The sequence below is a fragment of the Parasteatoda tepidariorum genome, chromosome 12 (assembly GCF_982258835.1).
Source record: "Parasteatoda tepidariorum strain Cologne lab strain chromosome 12, Ptep-v5.0, whole genome shotgun sequence".
Taxonomy (NCBI): domain Eukaryota; kingdom Metazoa; phylum Arthropoda; class Arachnida; order Araneae; family Theridiidae; genus Parasteatoda; species Parasteatoda tepidariorum.
In genome coordinates, this window is record NC_141766.1 from 19,684,815 (window position 1) to 19,698,573 (window position 13,759).

Here is a 13,759-nt window from a genome sequence, read left to right on the forward strand (position 1 = left end):
GGGGAAAAGGCAATTGTTAGAACTGAAGAGACAAATGCTGAAATGAAATATGTTTTACAACAGGATCAAAAATAATTTCATCTGTAGAAAAGCTCAGATAATCTGCAAAAGTTGGGTGGCATCAGGGGTTGTTATAGAAAAAATTGGAATCAATTAAAAAATCATTCACAATTTTTTTATCACAAAAAAGGACCATTCAGAAAATATTTTATCACAAAAACGGGTTTTTCACAAAATATTTTATTCTGAAAACAGATTCTTCACAAAAAATATTTTCTTAAAAATTGACATTTTTAAACATTTTTCTTTTGAAAAATGAAATTAAATCAATGACTGCTTCAATTCATAATTTCAAAACTACGACTAAGAACTATCACAAAAGTCTTGACAAATCACAGGAATATGCCACATAGATTTTCATAGGTATAGTACAAAAAATTTATTACGTTCTTTACATTTTCAGTAGATTTACAGGACCTTTTACAAAAAGTCTGGAATTACCCTTGGGTGAGTCAATTCCAGATAAAGAAGTTCCAAAGATGATTTTTAACATCGTCCAGAAGTGACGCCACCTGTATGTTTTATTATGATAAAACACCTCTTTTTTTATTTGCAATTGACATTTTTTACATTTTATAATTCCCAAAAATTATATGAAAGATAATTAATTGTAATGAAAGATGAAATGACAAGACCTTCAAAGCAGTGAAGCCAGCATAGTCTTGGTTTAACACCAAAACATTCTAGTGCAATGTTATCTTCTGATTAATTTTAAAGAAGAATGAGATGTATATTTTTATACCTTTAAAGAAATTGTAAAATGATACTAATTAGTGATATTGTTTTTAAATTATGGTTTAAAATTCTAGTTTTGAGCTAAATCTAAACTTATATATCTTTTTTTCTGTTTCTAAATAGTTTAGGATAGGTGAGTATACTTTTTTAAAATGTAATGTTAATAAGTTGTTTTGAGGATTTATCAATTATTTCAATATGCAAGCACATATTTTTTTCCACGAATTATTTATGAAAGACTACTAATTCTCTTGAAAAGGGTTTTATTTTTAAACTATAATCAAACAGCAAAAAGTCACAGAATAGTAGTGAAAACAAAAGAAGTTAAATATATCAAAATATTGTTGAATTCTAAATAGACAATAAAACAAAAAAACATTAAAAAATTATGCAAAAAAACATTAACAATTCGTACAACAAAAAAACATTAAAAAATTATGGTCAATAAATACTATTTTAACTATTGAGTTACTGTTTTGCCGGGTTTTTTTTTCTCAATTCTTTTAAAAAAGAAACCAAATTCATAGATAATTCCTATATTTAAGCCTTTATAACCAGCTCTATATTCTATTTTAGATATTTTACATGAAACATCAAAACTTTTGAATGTAACTGAATACCCTAATTTTCGATAACTTGAAATATCATCTGCATTAATTAATTAGCATATTTGATTGAGGTCACCCATTTGAACCATTAGGATTGACACTTAATTCTTATTCTAGAACAGAAGTTATTCTAGGCTATATCTTTTTTGCGCACTGTGCTTAATTATGAAAATGCTATACTAGGAAGCTCTAAAATTTATCCTAAGCAAAACTTCAAAGCTCTGTGCTAAAACAATATTGCAATAGATAATTTCAACTCAAAAGAAACTAATTAGCATTTCTGCCTTAAACAAAGTAAAAATTTTACCTTGATCATTTCGAGACCGTTCAACAGCCAAGCTAGCAATACGCCACTCCTGTAATTCTGGAGATGGAATCAATCCAGCTGTTGTATCTGATCCTTCTTTTCTTGCTTGCCACCAATTATGATCATCTTTGCTGATGACTTGCAAGATATCACCTGTTTTAAATTTGATGCCAGCTTGTGGACATGGAATAAGATCATCTGCTTTTGGATCATAGTCAAATTGAGCTCGTACAAATATCTAAAATCATAAATTTCTGCTGAATTTCTTCAAAAATATATAGATATTTTGATATTGGTCAGCAAATAGTTTAATTTTGAAAATGCCGCAAAGCTGACCTTCCAGAAATTCCTCGACTCTCATTCGCCATTGTTTTATCCTGCTCGCCTGAACAACCTGCCACTTGCATGACAAAAATGTAGAGAAAATAAGGGTGTGTGAAAATATGGAATGATTGAAATAGCTCCTTATATCTGTAAGCTATCAACATCAATCCAATTTCTTTTTTTTACATATTTCATACACAACGACCAAATAGTAAAATAGATATGATCCCTCTTAATATCGCTTCCGCTTTTAAAATTATCTAGGCACCCTACAAAACATTTAAAGCAGATCAAAAAACATAAACTTCTAAACTCAATGGTGCCAGAGCATACCATACCCATCTCAGTTTTCTTAACCTTAAGCTCTGGGATGCAAGAGATGCTTTGGTCGAACATGGAACTCTGAGTGACTAGTCCCCAAGCATGCTTGGCACTCATTTTACCAACCCACTGAAGGGATAAAAGGCTGAGTCCACCTTGTCTGGTCCAAGGACAGAACACCCCACTTTTGGCATGAGAGCGTGGCATCACTCAGCCATTGGGCTTCGCAGATACTTCTGCAGAGGTAAAAGTTGCTTTTGACCTCAAATTACCAAAACTAGAAAACATGACAAGCCATAATAAATAATTTGATCTTCATTTAAATTTCTCCATAATACTTAAAACTATACATTGATTTCTGTTATTGAATTAGGAACAAAGAAATGCAAACATGGTACAATTACATTATACCAGTATCTAGATTGAGTCAAACCTCAATCCACCATTCTCACATCTTTAGTTTACCTGTAAGTATAATCTTGTTTTAACTGTCCCATCATTAATGATTTCTTATAATATTCATAATACCCGTTTAGATCATTGTTAAAACTAGCACATTCCCACATCTATCAGGGGTAATTGAGACACAAAGTGAAAAAAGCCCAAAATTTTTATGTGCAAAAACTCGATATTAAAATATCAATTTATCTACCATACACGTTTAATATAATTTTTTGAAAAAGATTTATATTTAAACTAAATAGCAATAAAGAATATCAAAATTTCATAGTAATTACTTTAAGAGAGAACTTAATTCTTAACAAGAATCACAACTTTGCATTTTTGAATTGTGAGAATAGGAATCACCTGAATACAAATCACAATGTGAAGGTTCCCAGTCAATTTCAGAAAAAAAAAATTCCATGACTTTTCTAAGTATATCAGGTAAATTTCAATGAAAATCTATTCTACTCTTTATCTATATCATGAAATAATTCTTCAGAAAACTGATTTTTTTTTTATTTGTTAGATCAAATATTAGATATTGTGCGCAAAACCATATAATAGAATGAGAATGGAAACATGTAAAAGTTTCTCTAAAAAGTGGAATTTTATAAAAAAATTGTAATAGATGTTAGAATTATTTAACTTGAATCTCAATAACTGATTACTGTTACTGAAAATTCAAAGAATGTTTTGTTTCCATTTAAGGTTTTTGGTAAAAAAAATTGCATTTTTTCCAGACACTATTCCCTGAATTTTAGAGTTAAAATAAAATTACCAGACAATTCGATTTTTCCTTTTCTGACTTTTCCCCTGAGTTGTGGAAGCTCTGAATTTATCATTTTCAAATTGGGTAAAAACAAAGATCGCTGTTTGATATCAAAATTGTGTGAATATGAACTGTGATATTAGTGGCTTCTGACAGTTTCAAATATTCAAAATGATAACAATTCGCCAAACCAAAAGAATTAAATTGGTGGATTTCTGCCAATTAATAAAGCTTCACCTATACATAAATGTTTCTTTAATGGGATTTAATGAAAATTTCAAATTTGAATTCTAGAGTGCGGAACTCAGTGAAATTGTTTTTTATCAGATTATAAGTTTCTGATTCGTGGAAGTTCACAGGCCAATGGTCTCGAAAAACGGGTAAAAATCACAAGCACAGCTCCTAGTTTTTAGATTCAGAAGGTTGAAATAAAAAACACAGAATAAGGGAACAAGACAAGAATATAATCACCCCTGCATCTATTGTTTGAAAATTCTACTGACACTTTAAAAAAATGTTGAAAGTATTTTATTTCAATAAGTAAATAGGACTCCTTATGCTAATGATGAAGAAGAAAATGAAGACTTATTACACTCATGAAAAAGTCTCAACATCTTGTTTGGTTTAAATACAGCAGTTGATGAAAATATTGAAAAATGTGGTGTTGTGGGTTCCAAAAACTGTTGCAGAAGTTAGTGATATTAATGAAGATAGTAAGACAGAACCAAAACCAGTGCCAATATTTGTAGATGACTTCAAAGCATTTGAAACAATGAAAAACTTTCTGTATTTGTACAAACTTACAGAAAATGAATAGCAATCTACTACAAATATTGAAAAAAAGTTATTTGTGCATTGAAAAAAAGACTGTGCAAAGCAAAATTTCCAAATATTTTAAATAAATATGTTAATTCATCTTCCATTTGCATCGTAATTTTTTTTAAATATAATTTTAAAAACTTATTGTAAATTTATTGACTCTTTTAGTTCATTACTTCTTTCTTACCTTTCACATATTTTCAAGACATTATTTTAGATTTTACGAAGATCCACATTCATCATTTTCCCCTATCTACCGTTCGTAATGAATAGTTCCATTAGAAGAGATCAATCAAGGCTCTACTGTATTACAAAAGGGTCAATTATATTTAGTTCATGTTACATAAACAAAATTCAAAAAATTTATGTCTAAATAAGTAACAAATGAAGAGCCCTACCACACCAAACTAAATAAGTACAACTAATTAAGTGAATGAAATCCATGTAAGCAAAAATTTTGCAAATAACTCATCAATCTTTTTTTTATCTTATAAATTATTGACATAGTGATTTGAGATTTTCTGATTCGAACAAAGGCTTTTTGGATTCCATTCACAACACAAACCATTGTGATTATAAGTTTCTGAAAAAATTGAAATACGAACCTCACAAGTAGGAGGTCCAGTTCTATAACTTGGAATAATTTTGAATGTTACATTTCCTCGTGCATCTCTCTATTGAAAACAGAAAACATTATTTCACACAATAGAAAAAGTAAATAAAGCTCAATCGATAAAAAAAATCTTACAAACCAGCATTTTTTGTAAAGCATCTACAGTTTGATTAGCAACACTAACATTGTTGATTTCTCGAATTTCATCTCCAACATGAAGAGTAGCTAGAAATGTAAATTAAATTTTTCAATTTAAACAGAGCAGAACACAGCAACTTAGCAAAAAGCTTCACTCAATAAATATCCAAATAGAATTAATTTAATACCAATCATGTGTACAATCTTTAAAGCATATTTTATTGAAATATAAAAATTCCACTTCACAAATAGTACTGATGTGATTTAATAATTACTTATCAAAATTTGTTCTCATAAGTTTTATAAATGATTTAAATATCTAAAAAATTTAAAAAGCTTCAAGCAATTTTCAAAGTAGGTTTTGTATGTTTTAAAAGAAAATCAAAATGATCAGGGGTTTTCCACAAATTTCATTTTGTACTAATACATAAAATTTATTAAAAATGACACTGACATAGTTGGGAAACATCCCATAAAAGTATCTTCCCGTTTTTCTTCTTATACAATCTTATTTCGTTGTATGAACGTTTATTGTAAAGCATTATCATGTTATTTAATCTGTCTTACGATGCAAAATAACATTTCTAGAAAATCCTTTATCATTTTGAGTTTCTTATAAAAAGTATAAAAACTACTTAGAAAATTGCCGGAAACTTTTTAAATTTTTAAAATATTCTTCAAATCAAACTTACTTTTATTAGTTGCCTCTATGAAATGAAGAATTTTTTTTTTTTTAATTTTTCTTGCGCATACACAGTATAGAAGAACTACTTTATATACTTATATCTTTCCCAGTTTAAAATGAATTTTTCTCAAATTTTAAAGCAATAATTTTGTAACTAATTTTAAATCGCTCTAAAAATTGTGTTTAATTTTTTTTTATATTTATAAACTTACAGCAAAAAAATGTAAGACAAAAGAATCAATTTCTTATAAAAATGTCTATATCTCCATAAATATTTAAGCTAGGTTACGAAATTTTGTGCAAATAATAGCCAAAATGATTGCTATTATTTGCCAAAATTTACCATTATAATAGCCAAAGTAACAAATGTATTGCTACATTTTTTGGCACAGGGTGTTCAAAAACACTATTTTACGTTTGAAATTTATTGTCGATCCCTCAAACCTCTAAAAACTTAACATCTCATTTATAAGTATGAGAAATCACATAATCTAAACAATTTGGAAGTTATAAAATAATTTTTTAAGTATTTCTTGAGAAATATGAAAAAATGTATTAGTATAAGTGTTTCCATTATTTTGTGCACCCTCCAGTATGTTAAAAAGATTTTTAACAAATTTGCACACAATCTTTTTTAATATATTTGATATGTTTCAAATATGGATGAATCCAAATCAGTCAGCTTTGCTTATTTATTATTTTTATGATATGAACAACATTGTTTCTCATTCTTTTTAATTTCAGTTTTTTATTCAGTTTAATCAGCTCAGTTTTGCTTATTTATTAATTTTATGATATGAACAACAATGTTTCGCTTTCTTTTTTATTTTTATTTATTTTATTTAGTTATCAATTTATTTTAAAAAAATGACAAACCACTGAATAAATCATGTAGTACTATATGAATTGCAACAACTTTTCATGGCTGTCAACATGAATAGGACAAAATCCAGTAGACTTAACGAAATATAAATTTCATGATAATTGTTGCAGATTGTACTAAATATTTTACAATAATTCAAAAATACAACTTACAATAATTCTGAAAAAAATTAACCATAATGCAGAATTTTTACAAAATACAATAAAATCAGATTTTGATTTAGTTAATCTGAGATAATTTGCAACTTATTGTTACCCTCAATTTTATATTGATAAAAAATATATATATTATATAAAGAACAGAATTAAGAAGATTTTAAAAGAAACCTAACTAATACCAACCAAAACAAAGCCTGATGTTTATTTTAAGCACTATTTATATTCAGTTTTATTAATATTAATAATTTATTCCTCTCATCAAAATTCCTTTTTTTTTTTTACTTTAACTACTCCTTTTCAACATCTGTCCATTAAAGTAGTATGAGTGTTTAGCTATAATAAAACAAAGCAAGAAAATATTCCTCAAAATAAGATTTGCAGCAGATCACAAGAGAAAACTTTTCATTTAACTTATAAGACAACTTGTTCGTTTATTTATTTTTTTTTAAAAAGGAAAAGACACTTGTTTATTTAATTTTCTGTAATAAAAAATAGACTTTAGGAAACAGACTAGGTATGGGACTTCACTGTACAAAGTTAGACATTCAATTTCTAATGTGATTTGTCCTACACTCAGTTAGGTCAAGTTATAGTGCATGTGCAACGAAGAAAGTACGCCATCATCCAATTGAATTCATTACTTAAACTTATTTTTCAGCATAAAATTATATACCATAACAATTAATGAAAATTTTTTAACAAAATCATAAAAATGAAGGTTTAACTCCGATATTCTGAAAAATGTTAAGGACAAAATTACCTTGTCTATGAATCATTCCACCATGCATTATGCGTGCAACAATGCACCTGCCTTTATCATCTAGCTTCAAAGTGATGCCCTATACCAAATAAAATGAAATCTTCAGCGTAATATACTCTAAATCTGACAGAAAATATTCAAAAATCATTAAAAAAAATAATAAAACTAGTGCATATTAAAAGCTTAAAATGATATAATAACTAATGCAACAAAAAAAACTTTCTTAAAAACTGAAAGTGCATTTTAACTAATTTACAATAAAGAACAGTTGTCTTTCATGATATACTTCAATTAACTTTAACAAAAAATACAAAAATCAACATGTGGTGCTTGAAGATCTTGAGAAAACAAAATACTTTTTTGCTAAACAATAACCAATTAATTTCATTAATTATAATTTTTTTTTAAAAAAATATGGACCAAAAAATTAGCTCCATAAAACAAAATTTAGAAAAGAATAAATTATTTGAATTCTTTTATCATATTTCAAATGCAATATTAAGCAGAAGGAATGAAACAGACATAAATAAATGAATTAGGCTTAGAGTTTAAAAAAATTAATCAATTTTTTTAAATTTTATAAAAATCAATTTTTATAAAATTAAAAAAAAAAGTATGTTTTTTAGCACTTAAAAAAATTTAACAAATTTGTACTTTATTTTTATTTATTTATTTTGTAAAAATTAAGGTTTCCACTAAAATTTTCCTTGAAAATAGAAGTATAGTAACCTTACTTATAAAAATTAGTAGCTTAAATAGTCTCCTCTGAGAAATAATTAAGATGCTATTTTTCTGCCACGTAATATGCTTAGAATAATTATTATAAAAAGCCAACTAAAAAAAAAAACATCTCATGACACAACTGTACAATACAACAACTTAAAATTAGATAAGTACTAGATAGGCAAGATAAGACTATTTCTTAATTCAAATACTGCTTCAAAAGTAGAACAATGTTTTTTCCTTCTATTAAAAATATCATGAATAAAATAAAAAAGAAATTAAATAAAGATACATTTTTTAAGTTCTAAGTAAATAAATTTATATTGGTTCTGAACACTAGAAAACAACTACAAATTAAATGTATGATTAAAATAAGTAATTGATCAAGATTCAAAATCCAGAATTATCATATATCATATAAAACTTTTTAAAAAATCAAGTGGTAAACAACTATGAAAATTTTTAAACATCTGATTTGGAGAACATGAAAATTCATGAGCATTTTAAAGTGCATTTCTATTTATAAGGTATTAAAAAAAAAAAAAAAAAAAAAAACTTTAAGTTTTCAAATATTAACATTAAAGAAAAGGTTTTCTTTCCCACATGTTGATTACTTGACAGTATTCTGCTGGGAGTTTTCTAATACTGTAACTTTAAAGCGAAAAATTAATTTCTGTTATTTAATTGCAAATATAAAAGTTTACCAAACATCATCATAAAACATCAAATATTTATAAAAAGAAAATTTAATAAAAATAAAATATCTAAAATTACTAAAAAATACATAGCTAAAAAATTCAAAAAACAGACAATATATTTTTGCATAATTAACTAGATATAAGTGAACGAATTTATTAAGGAAGATAAGGATAACAAAATTCCAAATTCAAAATGAATTACATAATAGTTATACAGATTTTAAAATTCCGTATAAAACTAAAATAAATAATATGGAAATAGTTATTAGGGTAAACTAACCAGTGAAGGAACACTTAAGCTTCGCTTGCCTTTTAAAAAATCATATTAATTTCAAAATTCCTAATTTTAGTTAAATGACAGTGTCAACATATTTGCTACTAATTGCAAATTATGTAAAAAAATTGTAGAGAACTTACATAATATTGTTTTAAAGTTTTGGAGGTTCAAATAACAAGTAGTAAGAAGACCAAGTGAAGGAACAGCTCTTACCAGTGAATGAACACCCAGTAAAGGAACACTTAATTTTGGTTATTTTTCAATGCTCTTTATGAATTTATAAGCCAAGTAAATATTTAAAAACAAGCCTATTCTTGAAGGTATAACATATAAATACTTGGAAAATGTTAACTTTTTTTTTGTGATCATGAATTGAAAATTAGAAGTGTCAACATATTAACGCACACTATTCATTCACTGGGAAATCTATACCCAGTAAAGGAACATGCCTGTTCCCTCACTGGATAGAAGTTGTTTTTCGTATTTTTAACAGACTTTTGATGCGGAACATCACTAAAGGTACAAGAAAATTAAACTTTATCTTTTATTTTCATTAACATAGAAAAGAAACCAGTAAAGGAACACTTGTTCCTTCACTGGTTTTTCATCGTTTGGTGATCCAGTGAATAAACACCCCCTTATCTCAGTACTTTATTATGCTATGATGCTTAAAAAAAAAAAAACGTAACTTCAATAACTGTATTTTGAATTTTCTTTTTCACAGTGAGAAAAATAAAACTATTACACGCAATTAATTCCCCTTCAAACATATAAATACACACACTCACCTTATAATTTTTTCAAAGAAACAAGGTGTTGCAGAGATAATAACAAATTCAAAATTTTTTCCAGAGAAGTCTATTTGACCAGGTAATCCAAAACATTGCTAGGTGACTTCTTATTGTTTGGCAGTAAGCTATTGTTACTAATTAATCTAAAGAAAAACTTTCAAATTCTTATTTGTAATCAAAATATATGAAATGTTCCTTCACTGGGTAGTGTTTCTTCACTGGTTGGTTTACCCTACTTTAAAAAAAAATTATATTCATCATTAAACAATTGTTATGGACATTTTTAGATTTTTCCTTGCCCAGTTTCTTCCAGATTTTACATTTCGTCAAGAAGAAATCTCAACCCTGATGAAAACATATAGGAAATCTTACTACAGTCGAACTCGTTTATAACGAGCTCGGATTTACCGAGGGAAACGAGAATATTTGGTTGGATGAATGTTAAGTCTATGGATCAGAAGTCGCTTTTAACGAGCAAAACCCGGTTTTAGCGAGCAATATTTTTCTGTCTTGCTATCTTTTTTTCAAAATGATAAGAAATGCGCGTGAAATAAAAAAAAAACCGCGAACTGAAACTTCAAAGTAAGCTAACAAACTACTATTTTAAATATGTAGATTAATGAAAAAAATAAATGTTTTGGTAAGAATCTTTTCCTTTATTTTTCTTTCCGTTTATTGCTCCTTTCCTTTAAGACTGTAGCGCAACAAGAAATTTTTTGCTGGTTGGGGGAGGGGGATAGTTGTCATTAAATTAAGTATTTAATTAAATTAATTAAAGTAAGTAAGTATTAATTAAATTTTATGTAAACTCAATAATTTGACCTCCCCCCCCCCTCTTCTGGTTGCACGCCTGCCTTAAGGACCCGTTTATTACGAGCACTCGGATTTAACGAGTACATGTTACGATCTCTTTGTGCTCGTTATAAACGAGTTCGACTGTAGTAAAAAAGTGCACGTAGAGGCATATTTATTGATTGCAGTCGCATTTTGCATATAAAAAATTATAAATTCTAATTTTCATAAATGAAAAATTTATAAACTTATTTACTGTCTTAATTTATGAAATTTTGAGGCTCACATATTAAAGCTTAATTAAATAAAAATAAAAATTATAAATCATATATTTTAAGAAAGAAAAACACCAACATTTTTTAACAATATTGTTAATATAGATCTAGATTTGTAACACAGATTTGGATTATTCTTGAGTATTAAAAAGAATGCAGCTTCGGGAAAATTATAAAAAATTTTATCTATATAAACACCAAATTTATGTTACAAGTATGTTTTGAATTGAGTAAACCAGAGACAAAACTTATTATTTTTGCTCATCATTGGCTTGAAATCGAGTGAATATATGCATGTTACGAAATTTAATTTTTTTTATATGTGTAAATATAAACCATGTTTGCCCTTAAAATCACATGAATAAGAACCATGATGTTTGATTTTTTAAATTGAGTGAAAATGAACAATTTTTGATTTCAAGATTGTGGAAATTCAAATGCGATATTTGATTTTTAAAACACGTTAATATAAATCACATAGAATATTTTATCTTTTTTTATATGTCTTTTTAGTGTTCTTAAAGTAATAGTTTTGTGTTTACATATTAGTATTTTGGTTTTGCTCTTTCTGTGCAGCTGTCAGATATATATTAACCTGGTTTATACCACACTGATTTTTTTTAAGGTTATATGCCACTGCCCTGCAAGTTTTTCCCATTTTCAGATTACGACCTTTTATGTTTTTGCTGAAACAAATTCTTGGCGACAATCATAAATACATAGTAACAGTTTGGCAAAGTGCAACATTTTTTATAAGCAGGGATGAAAGTACCAGTTAGCAAAAAAAGCTGAATTCTACATAAACGCAAACATTATGAAATTAATAAATGTATGGAGCTTAAAAAGCTTTGAAAAAAAGCTGAATTCAGAGTAAAAGCTGAAAACTTTCATGCCTGTATAAGTCAGGTGGAACGCGATTATGAAAAGCACGGAACGTATACTAGGATTTTACCCTATTATGAAATAAGGAGAGGAGCTCTAAACTTAGTTTTATTGCCTGGTTGAAAGATGTTTTTGGTCTACACAACAAAACTTCTGAAAATGGATTGCGCCAGATTTGGAACCAAATTCACTTAAATTATATAAAGAGGGAGAGACAAATCTAATAAAGACAATTAATTCAGAATTAGTTTTCTGATTGTCTCGTTTTTCTATTTAAAGTGATAGTCAATTTTTTGCTTTGTGCTTTTGACAATATCTAGTTATTGTAATACTTATCTACTTATAAAAATAAACATTTATAAAATTATTATATGCTATAAATATAACGGGGGGGGGGGGGAATTGAGTATCAATTTTTGACTAGTCTAAATAAAGTTTTAATATTACCCATTCACTGCAATGTTGGCCACAATTCTTGTACTGAATTGCTTGTTATACTAGATAAATGCATGTTAATATTAGTCTAAATTTATTATATTCATTTTAACTGTGGTCTAAAGATAATATTTGATTGGTAAGGATTAGAACCAAAATTATGTTTAAAACACATTTATATGTATCAGCAAACACATTTTACACAAAAAGGCATACATCTTGTTGAAAGATATGCCTAAATAATTAACACTATTGATGTTATTTGCTTTAGAGGAAAAGGTAAATTTAATTATAGTTTTAAATTACTTAATACTTCTTATGAATCATAATTTCAAAAACTAAAAAATATATTCTCCAACTCTAATAATTCTTCTAAAAACATACATTATTTGAGGGTCAAATTTCAAGGAAATGAGAAAAATGAGAACATAGCTTTGAAACAGTATTTTTCATGGAAAGATTATTTTAAAGATACAGTTATTGATTATTCTTAAGTATAGGGTTGTAAAGTTAACAGTTATGCAGTACCATAATTGCATAACTATTAATTTCATTCAGCCTACTGAATTTTGTACTTAATATATCATGATCTACACATTTATTACGAAGAAAAGCAATTTTTTTTCTTTAATTTTAAATGTGTAAGACTTACTACTTACCATTGGTTCATCTGTATTTTTCTGAAATTGTACTAGACGAACTCGAGTTACTGTTTTGGCTTCAGGACCAATTTCGGTTTCAATGCCTTGCACGCCATTGGCATATGGTGTAACAGGGGGAGGTGTGACATGAATTGCATCTTCACCATACACTTCTTGGGCAAGTACATCATGTGCTTGCAAAAGAGACTGAAGAGAAAAATATAATTCTTTAAGGACACTATGACAAACGTAAATGATTGATAAAAAATAGAAATTGAACACAAAGTAAGTTCTGTAGTAAACTTGGTAAGTCAAAGAAAAAAAATACCTCAAAGTTTTAAAATAATCAAGATTAGAATTATATGCTAATTCAAATCTGTCAATCTGTGTTTTAATTACCATATTAAAAAAAAAAAGGATGTGACAAATCACAGAAATAATGCTACATCATCATAAATCTATAGAAAATATAAAAATAATTTTTTTTTTTTTTTTGAACAGGAAAAACTGCTTTACTTGATATATAGATATTTGATTTTAAATTTAAGCAGAATGGAAGTTTTTCTTTTGACAAAAAATTTCAAAGAATCAAAATGACAAAGCAGACTCAACTCTTGGTCC

General features: G+C 27.2%; 1 protein-coding gene across 4 annotated transcripts in view; it reads right to left on the minus strand.

Moving 5' to 3' along the window:
• The window catches only part of LOC107442297 (peripheral plasma membrane protein CASK), a 164,023-nt gene that overhangs the window by 18,752 nt on the left and 131,512 nt on the right, over window positions 1-13,759 (minus strand). For all 4 annotated transcript variants that reach the window (XM_087156098.1, XM_071188090.2, XM_071188091.2 and 1 more), the window contains 5 exons: window positions 13,157-13,345; window positions 7,625-7,703; window positions 5,140-5,225; window positions 4,993-5,061; window positions 1,711-1,948 (listed from right to left, as the gene is read on the minus strand). In XM_087156098.1, coding sequence (XP_087012224.1) covers window positions 1,711-1,948; window positions 4,993-5,061; window positions 5,140-5,225; window positions 7,625-7,703; window positions 13,157-13,345 — 661 coding nt within the window. The remainder of the gene's footprint in view (window positions 1-1,710; window positions 1,949-4,992; window positions 5,062-5,139; window positions 5,226-7,624; window positions 7,704-13,156; window positions 13,346-13,759) is intronic.